At 31.3% G+C, this 23,374-nt stretch overlaps 1 protein-coding gene and 1 pseudogene across 2 annotated transcripts; both read left to right on the top strand.

Moving 5' to 3' along the window:
- Positions 1-15,634: 15,634 nt before the first annotated feature.
- On the top strand, positions 15,635-22,564 carry LOC114305184 (alpha-glucan phosphorylase, H isozyme-like; annotated as a pseudogene). The gene is made up of 12 exons (XR_014331206.1): positions 15,635-15,656; positions 15,706-15,893; positions 17,364-17,540; positions 17,624-17,709; positions 17,883-18,072; positions 18,437-18,553; positions 18,705-18,888; positions 19,032-19,149; positions 19,235-19,365; positions 19,844-20,062; positions 20,180-20,367; positions 22,338-22,564. The product of XR_014331206.1 is annotated as an alpha-glucan phosphorylase, H isozyme-like (transcript).
- LOC145788811 (alpha-glucan phosphorylase, H isozyme-like) lies at positions 18,839-20,376 on the top strand. Its single transcript, XM_082872370.1, has 4 exons — positions 18,839-18,888; positions 19,032-19,365; positions 19,844-19,943; positions 20,180-20,376. Exons 1-4 carry the CDS (start codon positions 18,839-18,841, stop codon positions 20,374-20,376), a joined length of 681 nt encoding a protein of 226 aa, XP_082728496.1.
- Positions 22,565-23,374: the final 810 nt, after the last annotated feature.

Raw genomic sequence — 23,374 nt, 5'->3', positions numbered from 1 at the left:
GGGACTTTTCAAGGAATTCATGTGTTGCATTTCAAAGAATTTTTTTTATGCTTGTTCTTAATGCATTAAAGTGTTATTATGATGGTAAGACTTGAGAGTTGGGAGAAGTTAATAAATGCTAAGATTTTTTTTTTAAATCAAAAAATCAGGAAATTTAGATTGGGAGATTGGAGCTCTCACAAGGCTTGGGGTTAAAAACCTCATTTTGCTTAATATATAGTATAGATGAGGGGATTTTAAATGCTAATTAGGGATTTTGACCAAATCAATAAATGCAGACATATGGATTGGAAAAAGTTAATAAATGCTAATCAGGGGATTTTGACCAAATCAATAAATGCTGAGGTTTTTTTTTTTTAATTCAAAAATTTAGAAAATTAAGATTGAGAGATTGGAGGTCCCACAAGGCTTGGGATTTAGAAACCCCCTTTTTCTTAATATATTTACAATTATCTATATATGTGAATTGCGATTTTTAAATGTCTTGTTTTTTTTTTTTTAAATGTCTTCTTTTTTTTTCCTTTTTTATTTTATATTAAAGTTTAATATTTTGATAATAATCATATGTGTTGGATTTTTCAAGGAATTAAATGTCTTCTTTTTTTTATTATATTGTATTAAAGTTTAATATTTTGATAATAATCATATGTGTTGGACTTTTTAAGAAATTTTTTTTATACTTGTTCTTAATGCATTAAAGTATTATTATGAGGGATAATAATCATATGTGTTGGGACTTTTCAAGGAATTCATGTGTTGCATTTCAAAGAATTTTTTTTATGCTTGTTCTTAATGCATTAAAGTGTTATTATGATGGTAAGACTTGAGAGTTGGGAGAAGTTAATAAATGCTAAGATTTTTTTTTTAAATCAAAAAATCAGAAAATTTAGATTGGGAGATTGGAGCTCTCACAAGGCTTGGGGTTAAAAACCCCATTTTGCTTAATATATAGTATAGATATAGATAGATAGATAGATTTAATAAGAATTTATGTTTGTTTTAGATATTTTTTTAATATACAAATTGTTTTTTTTAAGATTTTTTTTATAAAAATAATTTAACAATCTCGTCACTAGCCATAGTGTATGAGAGAAGTTGAAAAGGGCGTTGGAGTAGATATAGGAGAAGTCAAAAAGTGGGTTGGGAGAAGTCAATAAATGCTGAGTTTTTTTTTTTTTAAAATCAAAATATCAGGAAATTTAGATTGAGATATTGGAGCTCCCACAAGGCTTGGGGTTAGAAACCCCATTTTCCTTAATATATAGAAGATATAGATAGATAGATAGATAGATAGATAGATATAGATAGATTTAATAAAAATTTATGTCTGTTTTAGATATTTTTTTAATTTTTTAAGATTTTTTTATAATAATAATTTAACAATCTCATCACTAGCCATAGTGTATGGGAGAAGTTAAAAAGAGCGTAAGAGTAGATATAGGAGAAGTCAAAAAGTGGGTTGGGAGAAGTCAATAAATGCCGAGTTTTTTTTTTTTTTTAAATCAAAATATCAGGAAATTTAGATTGGGATATTGGAGTCCTTAATATATAGATATAGATAGATAGATAGATAGATAGATAGATAGATTTAATAAAAAATTATGTTTGTTTCAGATATTTTTAAAGATTTTTTTATAAAAATAATTTAGCAATCTCATCACTAGCCATAGTGTATGGGAGAAGTTAAAAAGTTCGTAGGAGCAGATATAGGAGAAGTCAAAAAGTGGGTTGGGAGAAGTTAATAAATGCTGAGTTTTAAATCAAAAAATCAGAAAATTTAGATTGGGATATTGGAGCTTCTACAAGGCTTAGGGGTTAGAAACCCCTTTTTCTTAATATATAGATACTAGTGGTAACCCGTGTTATGTACGAGATTTTATAAATTAAAAAAAATTATTATAAATATATTGAACTAATTTAATATTTTATCTTGTGATATACATGAAATTTATAAATTAATTTTTATGTTTATAACTTTTTAAATTATTAGTTTAAAAAAATTTAATATATATATATAGATCTATTTAGTGCAATTTTGATAATTTGTAATAAAAAAAGAAGTAAACCTAATTAAATGAGGTTACATTAGTTATGATATACCTCTTCTTGTTATGAAAATATACCAATTTAAAAGTTATAATTAAGACAAATATACAATTTATTATTAAATATGAAGTGAAGTGATATTTAACAATAATTGATATGATATTTCTGTTATTAATCCAATAATTTAAGTTACATTTCTTTTGGTTTTAATTCCATAACTAAAAATACAATATGAATATAATAATGGAAAAAAAACAATTTTAATGGAAAGCAAATTTTAATTTTCTTTTGGAATTCGATGAGAGAAATTACAATGGAGAGATTATGAAATATTTTTGTTATCTTTCTATTTGAAATCCATATATTAAGGGATAATTATTATTTACAGAATAATTAAATAGATATGAGAGAAGTTGAAAAGGGGGGATAATTATTATTTTTAAAATAATTAAATAGGTATGAGAGATGTTGAAAAGGATATCTATGGAAGAAGTCAAAAAGACTTGGAAGAAATTACTATGTTTTGAGTTTTTTTTTTTATTTTTTTAAATCAAAAAATTAAGACAAATATACAATTTATTATTAAATATGAAGTGAAGTGAGGGCACTTTTTTATAAATCTCTTTTCAGCTACTTGTGTTCCATTTAGTCACATTATTTTCTTATATTTCAATAAGTCTTATGAATGATATAGTTATCCAAATATAGTTATCAAAAAATGCTAAGGTTATTTATTTTTTTAAATCAAAAAATTAGAAAATTAGGATTGGGATATTGAAGCTCCCTCAAAACTTGTGGGTTAGAAACCCCCTTTTCTTTATATAATATAACTAGCATATCACCCGTGCTATGCACGGATTGTATTTACAATTATCTATATATGTAAATTTTGATTTTTAAATGTCTTTTTTTTTTTTTTTTGTAAATGTCTTCTTTTTTTTTTTTCCTTTTTTATATTATATTAAAGTTTAACATTTTGATAATAATCATATGTGTTCGACTTTTCAGGGAATTAACTATCTTTTTTTGTTATTATATTATATGAAAGTTTAATATTTTGATAATAATCATATGTGTTGCACTTTTCAAGAATTTTTTTTTATACTTGTTCTTAATGCATTAAAGTGTTATTATGAGGGATAATAATCATATGTGTTGGGACTTTTAAAGGAATTCATGTGTGTTGGATTTCAAAGAATTTTTTTATGCTTGTTTTTAATGCATTAAAGTGTTATTATGAGGACAAGACTTGGGGGTTGAGAGAAGTTAATAAATGCTAAGGTTTTTTTTTTTTTTAAATCGAAAAATTAGGAAATTTAGATTGGGAGATTGAAGCTCCCATAAGGCTTGGGATTAAAAACCCCATTTTGCTTAATATATAGTATAGATAATTATCTATATATGTGAATTGCGATTTTTAAATGTCTTTTTTTATATTTTTTTTAAATGCCTTCTTTTTTTTCTTTTTTATATTATATTAAAGTTTAATATTTTGATAATAATCATATGTGTTAGACTTTTTAAGGAATTAAATGTCATTTTTTTATTATATTATATTAAATTTAATATTTTGATAATAATCATATGTGTTGGACTTTTCAAGAATTTTTTTTATGCTTGTTCTTAATGCATTAAAGTGTTATTATGAGGGATAATAATCATATGTGTTGGGACTTTTCAAGGAATTCATATGTGTTGGATTTTAAAGAATTTTTTTTTATATTTGTTCTTAATGCATTAAAGTGTTATTATGAGGGTAAGACTTGGGAGTTGGGAGAAGTTAATAAATGTTAAGGTTTTTTTTTTTTTTAAATCAAAAAATCAGAAAATTTAGATTGGGAGATTGGAGCTCCCACAAGGCTTGGGGTTAAAAACCCCCTTTTGCTTAATATATAGTACTAGCCTATCACCTGTGCTATGCACGGGATAATTATAGATATTTATATTTATTTTAGATTTTTTTAAATATATAAATTATGTTTTTTAAGATTTTTTTCTTATCACTAACCATAATGTATGGAAGAAGTTGAAAAAGGTATTGCAGTAACTATATACGAATTGTATCTATAATTATTTATATGAGAGGATTTTAAATGCTGATCAGGAGATTTTGACCAAATCAATAATTGCAAGCATGTGGAAAGATATGTGGATTGAAAAAAGTTAATAAATACTAATCAAGAGATTTTGACTAAATCAATAAATGCTGAGTTTTTTTTTTTTAAATAAAAAATTTTAAAAATTCAGATTGGGATATTGAAACTCCCATAGGTCTTGGGGATTAAAAACTCCATTTTGCTTAATATATAGATAGATAGATAGATATATCTTTTTATTTTTATTTTTATTTTTGTGTGGTTTATATTCGGGTATTTTTTTTTTTTCAATTTATTTAAGATGGAGTTGTGGGTATCATTTTTTTAAAATTTAATTTATCTGTGATTTCTATTTGTTTTTAATTATTATTATTTAAGTAAGTTATGATGTGGGTTAGATATGTGATAGACATGTAAGTTTTATTGATTTAAAGTTTATTTAGATAAACTTTAAAGATTTTTTTTTTTAGTTTTTTAGTTTTTTTGGTTATGTTATAATATAATATATAAAATATAGGTAGATATCTACAACTTTAATAGAAAATATTATCTGATTTTTTGGGGAAGAGAAAATGAATGCAAATTTTAATATTTTTTTTTGAAAATTTGTGAGAGAGATTAGGAGGGAGAGATTATGAAATATTTTTGTCATTAAATAAATAAATCAATCAATAGTTTTTTTTAATCTATTTTGTAAATTAAAAATCAATAATTTTGAAAAATTGATTAATTTGTCCTATTAAGTGATTTAAAATTTTGATAGATATACATAAAAAAAATACATAATTATATTATTAAATCATAATTCAAATTTAGATGTTATATCTTTTTGAGATCTATAGCTAAATTCTTATCTTTTCATTTTTTATTTTTGTGTGTAACCATAGTATATGGGAGAAATTGAAAAGGGTGTTGCAATAATTATGAGAGAAGTCAAAAGGTATTGTGGGTTGGGGGAAGTCAATAAATGCTGTGGTTGGGTTGGGAGAAGTCAATAAGTGTTGAGAAATTTTGTTTTTTTTTAAATCAAAAAATTAGAAAATTAGGATTAGGAGATTGGAGCTCCCACAGGCCTTGGGGGTTAAAAACCCCCTTTTGCTTAATATATAATAATAATAATAATAATAATAATAATAACAACAATAATAATAATAATAATAAATTGTGATTATCTATATATGTGAATTGCCAATGTAATATATTGATGTGAATGTTAATACCGTCAATGTAAATATTTATATCGCCAATGTAAATATTCGCACGGGTTGTGTTTACAATTATCTATATATGTGAATTGTGATTTTAAATGTCTTTTTTTTTAAATGTTTTTTTTTCTTTTTTATATTATATTAAAGTTTAATATTTTGATAATAATCATATGTGCTGGACTTTTCAAGAAATTAAATGTCTTCTTTTTTTATATATTAAAGTTTAATATTTTGATAATAATCATATGCGTTGGATTTTTCAAGGAATTTTTTTTTATGCTTGTTCTTAATGCATTAAAGTGTTATTATGAGGGATAATAATCATATGTGTTGGGACTTTTCAAGGAATTCATGTGTTGGACTTTTCAATGATTTTTTTTTTTTTTATACTTGTTCTTAATTCATTAAAGTATTATTACGAGGGTAAGGCTTGAGGTTGGGAGAAGTTAATAAATGTTAAGGGTTTTTTTTTTTAAAAAAAAAAAAAATAGGAAATTTAGATTGGGATATTGGAGCTTCCATAAGGCTTGGGGGGGTTAGAAACCCCCTTTTCCTTAATATATACTAGCCTATCACCCGTGCTATGCACGGGATAATTATATATATTTATATTTGCTTTAGATTTTTTTAATATATAAATTATGTTTTTTAAGATTTTTTTATAAAAATAATTTAACAATCTTATCACTAACCATAGTGTATGGGAGAAGTTAAAAAGGGTACTGCAGTAACTATGCACGGGCTGTATCTATAATCATTTGTATGAGGAGATTTTAAATGCTAATCAGGTATTTTGACCAAATCAATAAATACATGCATGTGGATTGAAAAAAGTTAATAAATGCTGATCAGGGATTTTGACCAAATCGATAAATGCTGAGTTTTTTTTTTTTAAATAAAAAATTTAGAAAATTAAGATTGAGATATTGGAGCTCCCACAAGGCTTGGGGTTTAGAAACCTCATTTTCCTCAACATATTTACAATTATCTATATATGTGAATTGCGATTTTTAAATGTTTTTTTTTTAAATGTATTCTTTTTTTCCTTTTTTATATTATATTAAAGTTTAATATTTTGATAATAATCATATGTGTTGGACTTTTCAAAGAATCAAATATTTTTTTTATTATATTATATTAAAGTTTAATATTTTGATAATAATCATATGTGTTGGACTTTTCAAGAATTTTTTTTTAATGTTTGTTCTTAATGCATTAAAGTGTTATTATGAGGGATAATAATTATGTGTTGGGACTTTTCAAGGAATTCATATGTGTTGAATTTCAAAGAATTTTTTCATGCTTGTACTTAATGCATTAAAGTATTATTATGAGGGTAAGACTTGGGGGTGGGAGAAGTTAATAAATGCTAAGGTTTTTTTTTTTAAATCAAAAAATCAGGAATTTTAGATTGGGAAATTGGAGCTCCCATAAGGCTTGGGGTTAAAAATCCCCTTTTGCTTAATATATAGTATAGATATATATATATATATATATAGATAGATAGATAGATAGATAGATAGATAGATATAGATCGATAGATAGATAGATATAGATATGGTACATACCATTTATATGACACAAGGACCAAAGTACCGGGACAACTGCTGCAATTTGCTCTCATCTAAATTAAAGGGATTTAAAAAGTTAAAAAAAAAAGAACAAAATATTATAATATTAAAAAATGTTCACTAAAAAAATATAGATTAAAAATTAAAAATTAATTATTGAAAACTCCATACTAAACAAGGTAATGTTTTTTATTAATTTGAAAATTAAAAAATTATTATTAATTTTTTCTCTATTTTTTTTTCTCACAAAAAAAAAAATAGCTACATTAATTATCTTCTTCTTCTTCTTTTTTTTTTTTTTTTTTTTTTTTGTAGAGAGGGGTTTTGACCTACGATTTTTCTAAAATGGGTGTTCTAGACGGAAAGGGTAGAGTTGGTTCAAACAATAAGAAAAAGTGCTTATGCAAGAGGCGCCTTCACTATGAGCAAGAATAGTCGGTTTTGCATAGGGTGCCTTCTTGTATAATAGCTTCAATAGCTTCAATACTGGTATACATGAAGGGCTTAAGTGTGAGACGTATGAGAGGGGCTTTAGTGCGAAAATAGAAGAAATGGTTTACAGAGTGTCTTCTTGCTTCACGACTTCAATACTTGTGAGAGAGGAGTAGGCTCAAGTGCGAGAGAGAAATGAGGGTTTGTAGGAAGTGTCTTCTTGGGTCACGACTTGAGTGTCCGTGCACATGAAAATGAGTGATAAGGGACAGAGTGTGTCTCTTGGGGTCACGGTTTTAGTGCTCCGAAACACAAAACCATAGCATATTAATAAAGAGAAATAATTAGTGAAAAAATGTTTTTGTCTTCTTAAATACAAGAACAGAGAATTTATTATTGGTGATGAAATATTTATGTCTTCCACAACATAACCTTATGAGACGAAAAATATATTCGTTGTGCAATCAATCAGAATTTATTAGTGACTAAATATTTTCATCTCCCACAACTTATTCTTCCAAGACAAAAATATATTTGTTGCCTATTTAATAAAAAGATGAAACGGCATCGTTTTACGAAATATATTCGTCTTCCATAACTTCTCATTCCTAGACAAAAATATATTTGTCGCCTAATAAATGGAAATATGCAACGACATCGTTTAATAGGTAGGAAATTTATTGGTGATGAATTACATTCATCGCAAAAAAAAAAAATATTTTGTGACAAAAATGTTCGTCTCTAATCAGCTAAAATAATTCGCACCAAAGCAAATGAAATTGGCGCCTAAATTTTGCAGATGAATTTTTTTTCCGTCTCCTATACGTTTGAGAAAAAATAAAACAAACAACAAAATTAATATTTTGTCATCTTTGGGTTAAATTTTATGACAAAAAAAAATTTCGTCACCAAATTTTGTCACAATAGCCTAGATTTCTTGTATTTTGTTTCCTTGTTTAATTATTATTATTATTATTTTCATATTGTGGTGAGGGGTTTACTATGAGAAAGAATAATAGCTTTGCACAAAATGTCTTCTTGGATAATAATGTTTGCACGCACAAATGGCGAGAATAGAGGAGCTTCAGTGCGAAATAGAAGAGATGGTTTATAGAGATTGTTTTCTTGAGTCACAGCTTCAATACTTGTGAGAGAGGAGACTCAAGTGCGAGATAGAAATGAGGGTTTGTAGAGGGTGTCTTTTCGAGTCACGACTTTAGTATTTGTGTGTGTGTGAAAGTAAGTGATTAAGGTGAGAGTGATCTCTTAGTTTCTGACGATATTTTAATAAAGAGAAATAATTAGTGATAAAATATTTTCGTCTCAAACTCATATGTTCGTTGCCTAATCAACAAAAATACAAAAACAACGTTGTGTGGGGATGGAGAATTTATTGGTGATGAAATATTTTCGTCTCCTTCAACTTAACCTTATGAGACGAAAATATATTCGTTGCACAATCACTCAAAATGCAACACGACACATGGAGAATTTATTAACGACGAAATATTTTCGTCTCCCAAAACATATCCTTCCGAGACAAAAATATATTTGTCGCCTAATTAACAGAAAGATAAAATGAGCATGAAGAGTTTATTGGTGACGGAATATTTTTGTCTCCCATAACTTATCCTTCCCAGCCAAAAAATATATTTGTCACCAAATAAATAAGAAAATGAAACGACATCGTCTAATAAGTTTCGAATTTATTGGTGACGAATTCCTTTTGTCGCAAAAAACTTTAAAATTTGTGACAAAAATGTTCGTCTCCAATGAGCTAAAATAATTGGCGCGAACAAGAAAAAAAATTGGAGCCTCTTTTTTTTTCTGATGAATTTATTTTTTCGTCTCCTACAGTTTTGAGAAGAATTAAAAGAAACGCCAAAAGTAATATTTGGTCATGTTTGAGTTACATTCTAAAACGAAAATAAATTTTATCACCAAATTTTAAAAATTAATTATTGAAAACTCCATACTAAACAAGATAATGTTTTCTATTAATTTTGAAAATTACAAATTTTTTATTATTTGTTTCTCTGTATTTTTTCTCACAAAAAAATAGCTACATTAATTATTATTATTATTATTTTTTTTTTTGTGGAGAGAGGTTTTGACCTTTGATTTTTCTGAAATGGGTGTTCTAGACGGAAAGGGCAGAGTTGGTTCAGACAATGAGAAAAAGTGCTTGCGTACATAGGGTGCCTTATTGGATAATAGCTTCAATGCTGGCATGCACGAAGGGCTTAAGTGTGAGACAGAAGAGAGGGGCTTTTGCGTGAAATAGAAGAAATGGTTTATAGAGTGTCTTCTTGAGTCACGACTTCAATACTTGTGAGAGAGGAGTAGACTCAAGTGCGAGAGAGAAATGAGGGTTTGTAGAAAGTGTCTTCTTGGGTCACGACTTCAAGGTCCGTGAATGAGTGATAAGCGTCAGAGTGTATCTCTTGAGGTCACCGTTTCAATGCTTCGAAACACAAAACCATGGCATTTTAATAAAGAGAAATGATTAGTGATAAAATATTTTTGTATCCTTCAATACTAGAACAAAGAGTTTATTATTGGTGATGAAATATTTTTGTCTTCCACAACTTAACTTTATGAGATGAAAAATATATTCGTCACGCAATCAATTAGAATTTATTAGTGACGAAATATTTTCGTCTCCCACAACTTATTCTTCTGAAACAAAAATATATTTGTCGCCTATTTAATAGAAAGATGAAATGGTATTGTCTGCATGATGGAGTGTTTATTGGTGACGAAATATTTTTGTCTTCCATAACTTATCCTTCCCAGACAAAAATATATTTGTCGCCTAATAAATGGAAATATGCAATGACATCGTTTAATAGGTATGGAATTTATTGGCGACGAATTATGTTCGTCACAAAAAAAAATTATATTTTGTGACAAAAATATTCGTCTCCAATGAGCTAAAATAATTCGCGCCAATGCAAATGAAATTGGCGCCTCATTTTTGCACACGAAATTTTGTTTTCGTCTCCTATAGTTTTGAGAAAAATTAAAACAAACGACAAAATTAATATTTCGCCATCTTTGGCTTAAATTTTAAGACAAAAAAATTCGTTACCAAATTTTGTCACAATAGCCTAGATTTCTAGTATTTTTTATTGATTTTAAGCATTTGGTGACGAAATTTGGTTTTCCTCTCTAAAAATAATACATTTGGAGACGAAATTATTTCCTCTCTAAATTTTTTTACAATGGTGACGACAAATTTCATCTCCAAAATGGCGCCAAATCTTCCACCAAATTTTTCAAGGGCGGGAAATTGTTTTGTGACGAAAAATAAAATTTAGAGACGAATAAAATTTTCATCACCTATTGTTTTATTTGATTTTAAGCATTTGGTGACAAAATTTGGTTTTCGTCTCTAAAAATAGTACAATTGGAGGCGAAATCTTATTTTCATCACTCAAACATGTATATTTGGAGACGAACTATTTTTTCGTCATGCGTTTTTGTCACCATAGACCTTTTTTGTTGTACTGTCCGCTGATATAAAACACGCTCGCTCGAGCGAAGACTTGGTCGCTCGAGCGACCAGACACAGAAAACTCTCGCTCGAGCCAAGAAGTTCTCGCTCGAGCCGAAAACTCAGAAGTGCGCTCGAGCGAAATAATGCTCGCTCGAGCCAACAACTCAAACCCTCAGGTCTGCAACCAGAAGCACGCTCGAGCGACAGACTTCTCGCTCGAGCGAAGAACAAACCAGACCGCTCGAGCGAAGGAAGCTCGCTCGAGCCAAGAAATGCAACTCTCAGGTCTAGAACCAGGCGCAATCGCTCGCTCGAGCGAAGCCACCCTGGCTCGATCCACCAGACACGAACTCAACTCTCGCTCGAGCGACCAACTCCTCGCTCGAGCGAAGATCCAAAAATCTGGGCAGCAGCACTAGGCTCCCAAACACAACCAACCTGTAACAAACCTGCCCAACACATCCTATAACTCAATATACAAAGTAAAAAGGATGTAAACAAGATAATAATCAACTACCAACATCCACGGACACATGTCCGGATCACTGTTCAACGAGGGTAAACCCGGGATCGCTATATATTTTTGTCCTAAACCCTCTCATTCACTAGAAAAATTATATTTTAATTATAAATAATAATAAAAAATTTAGATGTTCTTAAATATTTATAAATTTCTAGTAGATATGAGAAATTTTTATTTTTTTTCCCAATAAACTAGATATTCTAGTTACAATCTAGATTTTTTTAATATAAAAATAATTTATGTACTTTCACGGCTTGCAAAAATATGCCGTAAAATATTTATACTTAAGATAACATGCATTTTACGTTATAATATATCATAATTTTACACGGCATGCATTAGTATGCAGTGAAAATTCTTTCTAAAAATTACTCCCCGTGATTCTAAAGATTGCATTAATAAATGTTTTTTTAAATCAGTAAGTGTTATTTTAAATTGTTTTTTACCAAATCATATTTTAATTATAAATATTAATAAAAAAATAATTCTAGATGTTCTTAGATATTTATAAATTTCTAGTAGATATGACAATTTTTTTTATTTATAAAATCTAGTAGATATTCTATTTATAATATACAATTTTTTAATATAAACATAATTTATAAACTTACCTAAAATATTTTTATCTAAAATTTTTTACTTCAAGTTTTATAAACTTACCTAAAATCTTTTTATCTAAAATTTTTTACTTCAAGTTTTATTTACTTATTAATATTGTTAAAGTTACACAATCTTTACCTTCCAATTTTTTTTTTTTATTAATATTGTTTTTGCTTATTAATTTTCTACTTCACACTGTTCTTGCTTTGCTTACCCCAGTTCAATTCGTTCTCTCTCTCTCTCTCTCTCTCTTCTCTTCTCTCCATCGGCATCTATGAACCTGTGAGCGAAGATCAATCGAAAACGACGCCATCAATCGCCTCCTTCTCGTCCATTCCGATCTATCATCTCCCATTCACCAGGTAACTAATTTGTACTTCTAGAGAGAGAAATGGGATAGCAATTTCATATTTGGTCGAACATTGGTTTGGAGGAAATCGAAACCCTTAGATTTGTCTGAAATTGTTGTGTTTTGTTGCTTTGTTTCTGCATTGATGCACTGATAAGATCTAGGATTGTATTTTTTTTTTTTTTTTTTGATTTCATTGATTCACAAATTGAAATTCATTGATTCATTGATTCACTGATAAGATATCAATTATTATTATTATTATTATTATTGAATTTCTCTGCATTCTCCATTCCATTTCTAGGTCTGTCTTTCTTGGTTTTTCTTGGTTGCTTAAAACGGAGGTTGAATATGTATATGTATTTGTAAATAAAAATGTATATTGAAGCTTAAAATGCTCAAGAAATAAAATTTGATCTGTAAGTGTAACTGCTGTAAATTCATATTTTTTTTTTTTTTTTGGGCTTAAATAGAGCAACAAAGGAATTTGAGCAGATGTATGTTCCTTAAATATGATCTATAAGAAGTATAACTACTTTTTTTCTCTTGTAAGATATATATTCATTCCCAAATAAGTTATCTGGGTATGTAAAATAAGAATGAAGTGACTTCTTATATATTAATTGATTTATAAAAAATACAAATGAAACCAGAAGTCAAAAATCTGTGTAGTAAATTTAAAACAACTTATTAACCATGTATGTATAAGAGGATGTACTAGTTGCTCTCATCAATGACCCCCACCTTATTTGCAGTTTTGCTGTAACGCCCTCAAAAAAAAATAACATTAAACCCAACAAATAAGACAAGCGTTGATAGATAAACTAACCACCTTCTATCATTCATTAGAATTCCATTACATAAGTATTACAGGTTAATCTCATAACAAAATGCCCTACGGGCTTACAGCTTTCCAAGTTAACACTTGGTTACAACAAAGAGTTCTAACTCGTTTACACATTAAGCCCTTGGCTTGAAATTACATGTAATACATCAAAAGTACAACAACAAAACTATGCCCGCCACTAGCCTCCCAGCTATGTCCTTGGAGGTGGCATGCTTCCTGCACCTGAAAATGATGTTCCCATATAGGGTGAGCCACAGCCCAGTAGAAATACACTAAACCAACCATGGACAATGACTAAAACATTAGCAATTGATAGTTGGTCAACACTGATACAATCACATAAATTACATATTTATGTCAACGACTTACAAGTCCCAATTACTTTTCATTTTCCCTTTTTCAACAGATAAGCATGCTAGCTCTATCATTATTTCCACAGATATGTATATCAACAATATCCACAGATAAGCATACAAGCTGTATCCACATTCTACAACAGATATGTATATCAACAATATCCACAGATAAGCATACAAGCTGTATCCACACTTCACAAAGATAAGCATATGAGCTCTATCTTCACTTCTCTAGACAAGCATATGAGCTCTGTCTACGGAGTACATCCCCTATCTCCTCCAAATACCTAACCGGTTTAGAGGTCCATCCCCTATCTTCCCCTAAACCGCGGAGTACATCCCCTATCTCCTCCTCTACACATAACATATATAAACACATTGGTTCTATATACAATCACACAATACAAACGATTAATGTATTCCAGCAACTGTCAAGTTCTATAACACATTCCATTGATTAGTTTCAGTTTGCCTAATCAACATACATTGTCTACAACAATCACGACTATCCTCCACCGATAGCCCAAAGCAGTTATTTCTAAACAGAAAATAAATGCACAAATGGATATTCAATCAACATTTCATTTCCTCATTTCTCACCAATTAATTATCCCAATCAATTAAACAATGTAATTAGGCCATTTTCCATAATTACCATTTCAACCCTTAGGTCCCATTTTCTTCAATGATTCAGCAATCATTCCATTTTCTCATGCTAAACATGCATCTAGGTTTATTATGAATAAAACCCCAACTTTTGTATAATTGCACAAAAGCCCCAAACTTTCACAAAATTACCAAACCAAGCCCAACATCTCAAAATACCAAAATTTAAAGACAAAACCCATAGAGAGGAGTAGGTTATCCCTACCTCAAATTCGGAGCCCCAAAGGAGATGAGGACCAAAACCAAAATGCTCCAAACCTCGAAATTTTCAGATCAAAAGGAAGCTCTCGACGATCAACACAACTTTTGTGAAGACAAAAGGTGAGTAAACGATCCTTACTAGATCAAATCTAAGAGAGAAGGGCCGATTTAGAGTGAGAAGCTCTGAAAATGGCTTTTTGGAAAAGTAAGAGAGAGAAGAGAAAGCAAAAAGTGATTTAAAGAGTCACAAATTCGGGACTTTAACCCAGGTCTCCGCTCGAGCGTAAAACACCCCGCTCGAGCGGCCACTCACAGACTTCCGCTCGAGCGGCCAACCTCCCGCTCGAGCGCAGAATGCACTCGCTCAGCACTTTGCAGAACCAGACCTCCGCTCGAGCTCCCAACCCTACGCTCGAGCGTACAACGCTGCACAGGAAAATACTGAAAGGGTGTAATCTCCGCTCGAGCGCCAAAATCCCCGCTCGAGCGTACAGGCCAAAAATCTGGGCAACTAGTTTTGGTTTCTAAACTCAACCAACCTGTAACAAATCCGCCCAACACATCCTATAATTCAAATACGAAGTAAAAAGGATGCAAACAAGATAATAAACAACTACCAACATCCACGGACACATGTCCGGATCACGGTATAACAAGGGTAAACCCGGGACCGCTATATTTGCCTACTTCATTGGAATATTAAATCATTGCCAACCAAATAGATACGATACTTATGAAGTAGAAGTGATGCAAGAATGAAGTTTTGGTCAATCCTTTCTAACTCAGTCTATTTAATCAAAGATCAGTTAGTAATGCCAACAATAAGGGGAAAGTTTCTTAAGCAAAGTTCTATAATATTTTTAATCTAGTCATCATGCTCTAAGACTAGCATTTTTCAATTGTTTGACCTTTAAGGTGAATACAGGACTACATAATCAATGCTTAGGTTTGTAACTCTAAAATCAATGACATGTAATGTTCTGTTAGTATGCAAGCATCTTCAATTTGTTTTTGTGCCTTAATGTACTTGAGTAGTATTTCAATGTATCCTTTAAAGCTATATTACATGGACCTGGGGATAGGAATGGGTCCAAGTGTCCAGTCATCTAACCCACATAGAAACGCACACCTAGAGATGAAGCTCTAACCCACCCACATAGCCACTTTAGTTTTAATGCAGTCGCATAGTGCCAGCAAATCTAGTTGCTTACCCAGGAAAACAACATTCCTCAGCTTCCAGATGGACCATAATACTACCAGAGGTAAGGCTTTCCAAAATTTTCTATTCAAATTTGTTGAATGTGAACCCAGACCACCAAAGCAATACTCCTTCCACAGATTTTGGCATCACCCAATGGATCCCCCACCATAGTAGCACATCAGACCAAATTCTCCAGATATGTGGGCACCATAGTAGCACATGGTTCACAGTCTGGTTCAGCATTACAGAACACACAATCCATATTGGCATTGCCATTGATAACACAAACTCTTTGCAAGTATGTAGCAGTCTTCAATCTTTGTCTCCAAGCTAACCAAGCAAAACATCTGACTTCGGGTGGGGTTACATTCTGCCAAATCATCTTATCAACTCCTCTTATATCATTGGAATTTGGACTGAAGTATAAACTAACCAGAGCTCTTGGCTTTCCATAACAAATTGTCATCCTTATCTGCCCTCAAAGCATTGGCTAATCCTAAATAAATAGGAAAATGGTCAAAATAATGTTTTAAGATGTATAAAGATTGTCAGAACTTGACTATTTCTCAAATCTCATTTTTGGGATTTGTAGCAAATTTCTTGTAATCTACTAAAATTAGTGACACCACCAAGTACAAGATAGTTAAATAAAAAAAAAAATTCAAAAGTTTTATAAAGCCAAATAGGAGGTGTCTCTTTTTATTTTTTTTTCCTTTTGAGCTCTAAATTAGAAATTTTATGCGAACAAAAGACGAGGACAAAATTTGACTAGTAACAGAGCAATTAGCCACTTCTTGAGTGCATAACTTAGATTAATTTTACACCCTTGATTGAGTGGAATGAAAAAATAGGATTTATGTAGCCTTTTTCAAAGGAATTAAATTCATGATTCATCTTTTGTAGTCAAGAGATTAGATAGATTCCTTTGAATTAAATGCATGTCGTAATTAGCTTTAATGTTTTGTCAATAACAGCACAATTGGGTTTTGTTAATTATAGTTCTTCCAACATTTCTCATGTTCAATACAGAAGAAAATCTTGCTTTTTGGCATTGTTTTGTGTTCAGTTTTCTCTAGGTTTTTTGGCATAGCAGTTGAGTTTGTCTTTGCCCTTTGAAGTTTGAAATGATTGCTAATGATAGTTTCATTTTGTTCAATGATTATTATAAGCTCACACTTCTTGTAGTTAATGTTTTCTTAGTATTTTAGTCTATTTTAGACTTATTTCAGTACTTTTCTTCTTTCCATTCTTCATTCCTTTCCTGTTTACCTTTTAATTCTATGTTTAGGACTGTGTTACTTTTTTTCCATGGAACTATGCTTCAATAACAAATTGCATGGTAATAAAGATGTGCTGATTAGATATCATAGCACTTAGCTTCTAGTTTTGTTAAATAAGCATCAATACTTAGGTACTAAGCATTTTACCATGGAGGTCTTTGCATTTGGATTTACCATTTATAACTACCCATCTCATTTGATTTCATATTGGCTTCTGATTTTGGCTCAAAGAAGCTCAGAAAATCTATTATTATTTGTGCTTTGTTGTAAAAGATGCATCTATAATATTTGACACAATTTTATTGGTTCAATTTTGTTAGTAACTTGGTAAGGTTCTACATTCTTATGGACCTTAGGTAGACATATCAGCCTTTCACCATTTGCAAAACAAAAATATTTAGTGTGTTTTTTGGGCTATATTCATTCTTTAACTTTAGTTTGTAACTGTATCAAGTTATTGATTATTTCAGAAATATTTTTTTTTGCAGGAGAAAGATGCAGCTCTCGGAAATGGGGGTCTGGGAAGGCTTGCTTCTTGCTTTCTAGATTCTATGGCAACATTGAATTTGCCTGCATGGGGGTATGGTTTGAGGTACATATATGGGCTGTTCAAGCAGCGGTTTGGCAAAGAGGGCCAAGAAGAAATTGTCGAAGACTGACTTGAGGTTTGATTTTACATGATAGTCCTTTTAAATATTGATTATATTATGGGAGGGTACTAAGCCTAAATTTGGTGGGAATTGTGCAGAAGTTTAGCCATTGGGAAGTTGTCAGACATGACATTGTGTTCCCTGTCAGATTTTTTGGTCAAGTTGAAGTACATCCCTCTGGATCGTAAGTGTGACTTATAGGATTCTTTGCGTATAACTGGATTGTTGCTCATATGTTTAGGTTCAAGAAAGCGATTATAAGTCTTAGTTTGATTTTGAATTTAAATTTGTAGTTGCGTGGTTGCTTGGATTTTCTGCACATTCTCCATGTGATGGTTCTTTCTGAATGCATTACAGGCGGAAATGGGTTGGTGGGGAGGTTGTACAAGCTCTAGCATATGATGTTCCTATTCCAGGATACAAAACCAAGAACACTATTAATCTTCATTTGTGGGAAGCCAAAGCTGGTGCTGAAGACTTCAACCTCTTTCAATTTAATGATGGACAGTATGAATCGGCTGCACAGCTCCATTTTAGAGCTCAGCAGGTTGGTTTTTCCTTACTATATAAAGGAGAGTGAGCCTCCCTTTTTGGCCAAAGAACACAATTCATGACATACTACCATGGTCCCTTACATTCTTGTTGTCCAAAATGTCATTCACTTCTTTCAAAACCTCTGCTATCTTTCTACTCTAGGGCTGTGAATAATTGTCCAGGGAAAGTTTGGTTTTGGTCTTCATTCTGAGCTGTAATTGTGAAATACAAAATCATTGAAGAAAAATCAATATGTCCTGAATTAAAACTGCTACGTTTTTCTTTCTCATAATAAATTCTCAGACTACATGTAACTGTAACTGTTGGAAAGTTGCTTCTGTTCTCATCTGTGTTTCAATTGTTTTTGTGTGGTATAGTGATCTGGAAATGTGCCTTTGCAAATTTGTGCTGTTCTTTATCCTGGGGATGCCACAGAAAATAGAAAGCTTTTGCGATTGAAGCAACAATTTTTCCTGTGCAGTGCATCACTTCAGGTTGGCTGCCTTTTCAATTCTGTATTTGTTTAGGTCCCCCATCCTTCTTTAGTACTAAGTTCGTGATTCCTTTTTCTTTTTTAATTTTGCTGATATCAATCTCAGTTGCTACTTTTCCATGTTGTTTTCTAATCACGGGATCAATCTCAAGACATGATTGTCAGATTTAAGGAGAGAAAAGATGGAAAGAGCTTGTGGCAGTGGTATGAATTTCCCAATAAGGTTGTGGTATAGCTGAATGATACCCATCCTACTCTTGCAATTCCAGAGCTAATGCGATTACTAATGGATGATGATGGACTTGGATGGGATGAAGCTTGGGATGTGACAACAAGGTGCAATTATCGTTTTCTCTTAATTGTTTTGCTTCATTTACTCTTTCTCAGCACCTATTTTTTCTGTTGCCACTTTTAATGTGTTCATAGTCCAAAATTATGATTGGTGCTAATGAATAACAAAAAGGGAAATTTTAAACCAGGACAATTGCTTATACAAATCATACTGTCCTTCCTGAGGCACTGGAGAAATGTTCGCAAGCTGTTATGTGGAAACTTCTTCCTTACCATATGGAAATCATTGAAGAAATCGACAAGAGGGTTTGTCCATCCTGTCTTATTTTCTCTCTTTATTATGTGTATATGGTTTTACAATTTTTGAAAAAAGAAGATGAAATTCTTGCAGTTTATAGCGCAATGATACGTTCAACAAAACCAGAACTTGAAAGTAAGCTTTCCAGCATGCGCATTATGGATAACAATCCCCAAAAACCAGTTGTGCGGATGGCAAATTTATGCGTGGTGTCTTCACATGCGGTATGAGCTCCCTTCTTTGTGGATCAACAAACAGATAATGTTGTGTACAACCATAATCTAAAACTCTTATGAGAATTACCGAGTGATAGTTGTTGAAAAGCTGAAAGCAGAAAATTGTATTAAACAATTAATAAGTTTTCTTGAGAACATCTCCGTACTGAATATTGATTTTTTTTTTCTTTTCTTATTGTTAAACTACAATTTTTATGTTGATTTGGGAGCCACAGTAATTTTAATTTCCAACTAGATATAGACCATACTATCAAAAGCTGAAAAATCCTGCTGATTGAATCATGTTGTCCCCTTGACCTATTATTATTGTTATATTGCTTCCTTGCCTTTATTTAGTCGTATGCCCGTAGTCCTGCTCATTTGTTAAGCCCTTGATCCACTAATCCTTTACTACCTCTTATAATCTGTTGATCAATTTCATTTGGAAATGAAAAAGTGACTTCTCTCGTTGGCCATCTACCTGCAGGTGAATGGTGTTGCCCAGTTGCATAGTGACATTTTAAAGTCTGAGTTATTTGCAGACTATGTCTCTATATGGCCTAAGAAGTTCCAGAATAAAACCAATGGTATAACTCCTCGCAGATGGCTTTGATTTTGTAGCCCTGAACTCAGCCACATCATCACCAAACGGTTAAAAAATGATCAATGGGTGACCAACCTTGACCTACTTGTAGATCTTCAGAAAGTATGTACTAGAGATGATTTTTAGATCATATTAAAAATCATCTGTCGGTGAATTTTTCTGTATGGTTATAAATGTCACTACTGAACCTTCTTCTCCAATTGTTTGCTGATGATGCAGACTTCCAAGCTGAGTGGGAATCAGCCAAGATGGCTGACAAGCGGCGATTAGCTCAGTTCATATTTCAAGTGACAGGTGTAAGCATTGACCCAAATAGCCTCTTTGACTTACAGTTCAAGCGGATCCATGAATATAAAAGACAGCTGCTAAATATTCTGGGTGTGGTCTATAGGTACAAGAAGTTAAAGGTATCATAAACTTCTTTGTGTTCAAACTATTAATCATGTAATTTTTTTGCTTAAATAACTTTACCTTGCTAAAAAAATTTCATTACACCTACTGCCTACATACACTAAGTTTGTTGTGTCAATATATTCTCCACACACATATATCTGGGTATGTCAACAGAGTTCATAATTCATAAATGTCAATGCACCTGACAGTCATATAATAGATAATTTGGTCTGGTCTTCCTTTTTTTATTATGGTAAAATCCTGAAATGATTATAATCTTTTACAAGCAATTAGTTCAATGAAGTTAAGCTCCAGTCTTCAAAGTATATCTTTCAATTTAGCAAAAATTTAAGAGTGGTTCGAGTAGTTTTGTAAATTGGGTACTGGGCTGTGCATTGATTGAACAAGCTGCAACAGAAAATGTTAGATTCCTTTCTATTTTCTTCCACAAGAATGCATTTATGCATGTATTTATTTATCTATCCGTTAATGCATATGTTCACTTCAGGGCTTTTGATTCACATTATGCTAAATTGATGATGCATGCAATAACAGGTAACAGTTTTCACTTCTAATATTTGGAAAAGCTGTTTTAGAAGTTGTATAGAAAACCGAAGAATACTTTGTTGTTGGATAAGGTTCTGAAATGGCCCTACATGTTTCTTCCTCAAATAAAGCTTGCTACATAGGTGAAAATATGGCTTAACAAGTGTGGATTAAGAAGGAGAGTTGATCAATCATCCCTAGAAACTTAGAATTCGAGGTGTTAACTCCCAAAAATCACCAAACGGCGTCGGAGTTGCACAAAACTTGGCACACACGACCGTCTAGGCAAAAGAGACTTGTGAGAGAAAACGGGACTCGAATCGGGTTTCCGGTTTGGGAGTTAGAGCCAAATTTCACGCTAGGCAAACTAGTTCCTTAAAAAACTTAGAATTCGAGCTGTTGACGCCCCCAAAATCACCAAATGACGTCGGAGTAGCACGAAACTTGGCACACGACCACCTAGGCACGAGAGACTTGTGGAAGAAATCGGGACTCGAATCGGGTTCCTGGTTTGGGAGTTAGAGTCGGATTTCATGCTAGGCAAACTAGTTCCTTAAAAAACTTAGAATTTGAGGTATTGACGTCCTAAAATCACCAAACGGCGTCAGATTAGCACGAAACCTGGCACACACGACCGCCTAGGCACGAGAGAATTGTGAGAGAAGACGGGACTCGAATCGGGTTCCCGGTTTGGGAGTTGAACCGGATTTCACTCTAGGCGAATTAATTCTTTAAGAAACTTAGAATTCGAGGTGTTGATGCCCCAAAATCACCAAACGGTGTCGGATTAGAACGAAACTTGGCACACACGACCGCCTAGGCATGAGAGACTTGTGGGAGAAGTCGGGACTCGAATCGGGTTCCCGATTTGGGAGTTAGAGCCGGATTTTATTCTAGACAAACTAGTTTTGAGTACCAAAGTGTAGGAAGAATCAAGGGGAGATAATGGCTGATGTTGTCAACTTTTTGAGGATCAAAGGATTCACTGGACACTTTGGAAGTGGAGGGGACTCATCCACAAGTAGACATTCTTCTTGGTAAAGTATGTTAACTTTAATATAACAAATTTTATAAAAGAATATATGTTTGAAGAACTAGAAAGTAATGGAAACATGCATGGGACATCCAATTTGTATCTTTTTCTCTATATTTAAAGCTTCAAAAAAGGCCATCGAAAGGCTAAATTATTTGTACAGGAACCAACAGAAACACCTTAGGAGAGACCAATATGAGTTGTATGAACTTACGGCACATTAATGGGATGCACCATTTGTGAATTAGCCTTAAAATTAATTTTTTGTTCTCATAATCTCGAAAAAAAGTATGTTAGAGGGATAAATTATATAATTGATCTAATTGTAAATTGATGAGTTACTAATGTTTTTAATCTTTTGTATAATTAATTAATTACTAAAGCTTTTAATTTATTTTTTTGCAGATTGGATTGGGGTGGCGTTTTTGACGTGCAACAATGATGTAATTTGCTTGAATGTTCATTTTGTTTGATAAGGATACACATACTTTGTGGAGTTGCACTAGTTATTGTTGGATGTTTGGTAGAATTGTATAAGTTATAACTTTTAGATATTTTGTGGATATTGCACTATTTTATTGTATTAGGATGAAATTATTTGTAATGATGAATGGATATTTTCATTTTGTTAATTCATAAATGTGTTGATAACAGGTTAGGTTAAGTTGTGAATGGAATTGTTATATTCAACAGGTTTCAACATGAACAGGGTTATATTTGTTGAACTAAAATTCAGATTTTGATAACATAGGTATATAATGTGGAAAAAAATATTATGGAATTAGTGACAAAATTTTTCATCCCCAAAGAAGGTTTTTTCGTCTCTTATTTGGCTTAGGTGGAAGATTAATTTTGTCATGAATTCTTTATTTCGTCGCTAAATGAATTTGTCATGACGAAAAATATTGTCATATTCTGTCACTATTACCCTCAATGTGTGACGATTTTTTTTTGACATTATTTCATCATTTTTATAATGAATTTGTTTTTGTCTCTATTGGTAGCTTCTTTGACAAAAAATTTTCGTCTTCGTTTATATTAAACGTGACAAAATTATTTCGTCTCTATTTCTTATATTTATGACAAAATACTTTCGTCTCTAATTTCATTCTTTAATGATAAAATATTTTGTCGCTAATTACTTACAAGTATGTTTCCAACAGAGTGTATTGGAGACAAAAAAATTCATCACAAATTTATCATTTTTAATAATGAATTTGTTTTTGTTTCTATTGGTAGTTTCTTTTGACAAAATTTTTTCGTCCTCGTTTATATTAAACGTGACAAAATTATTTCATCTCTATTTCTTATATTTATGACAAAATACTTTTGTCTCTAATTTCTTTCTTTAATGACAAAATATTTTGTCGCTAATTACTTACAAGTATGTTTCCAACAGAGTGTATTGGAGACAAAAATTCGTCACAAATTTATCAATTTCA

The sequence above is a fragment of the Camellia sinensis genome, chromosome 5 (genome assembly GCF_055761805.1).
Source record: "Camellia sinensis isolate YWXY chromosome 5, ASM5576180v1, whole genome shotgun sequence".
Taxonomy (NCBI): Eukaryota; Viridiplantae; Streptophyta; class Magnoliopsida; order Ericales; family Theaceae; genus Camellia; species Camellia sinensis.
Note: the sequence above shows the minus strand (reverse complement) of the source record. Positions and strands in the feature narration are given on the sequence as shown.

What these genes read in the sequence shown, in the direction of transcription:
- LOC145788811 (XM_082872370.1), top strand. Translation starts at nt 18,839, where the DNA reads ATGGATGATGATGGACTTGGATGGGATGAAGCTTGGGATGTGACAACA. An exon ending in GCTTGGGATGTGACAACAAG is followed by an intron (nt 18,889 to 19,031) that starts GTGCAATTATCG and finishes ATTTTAAACCAG; the next exon opens with GACAATTGCTTATACAAATC. An exon ending in GTTCCAGAATAAAACCAATG is followed by an intron (nt 19,944 to 20,179) that starts GTATAACTCCTC and finishes CTGATGATGCAG; the next exon opens with ACTTCCAAGCTGAGTGGGAA.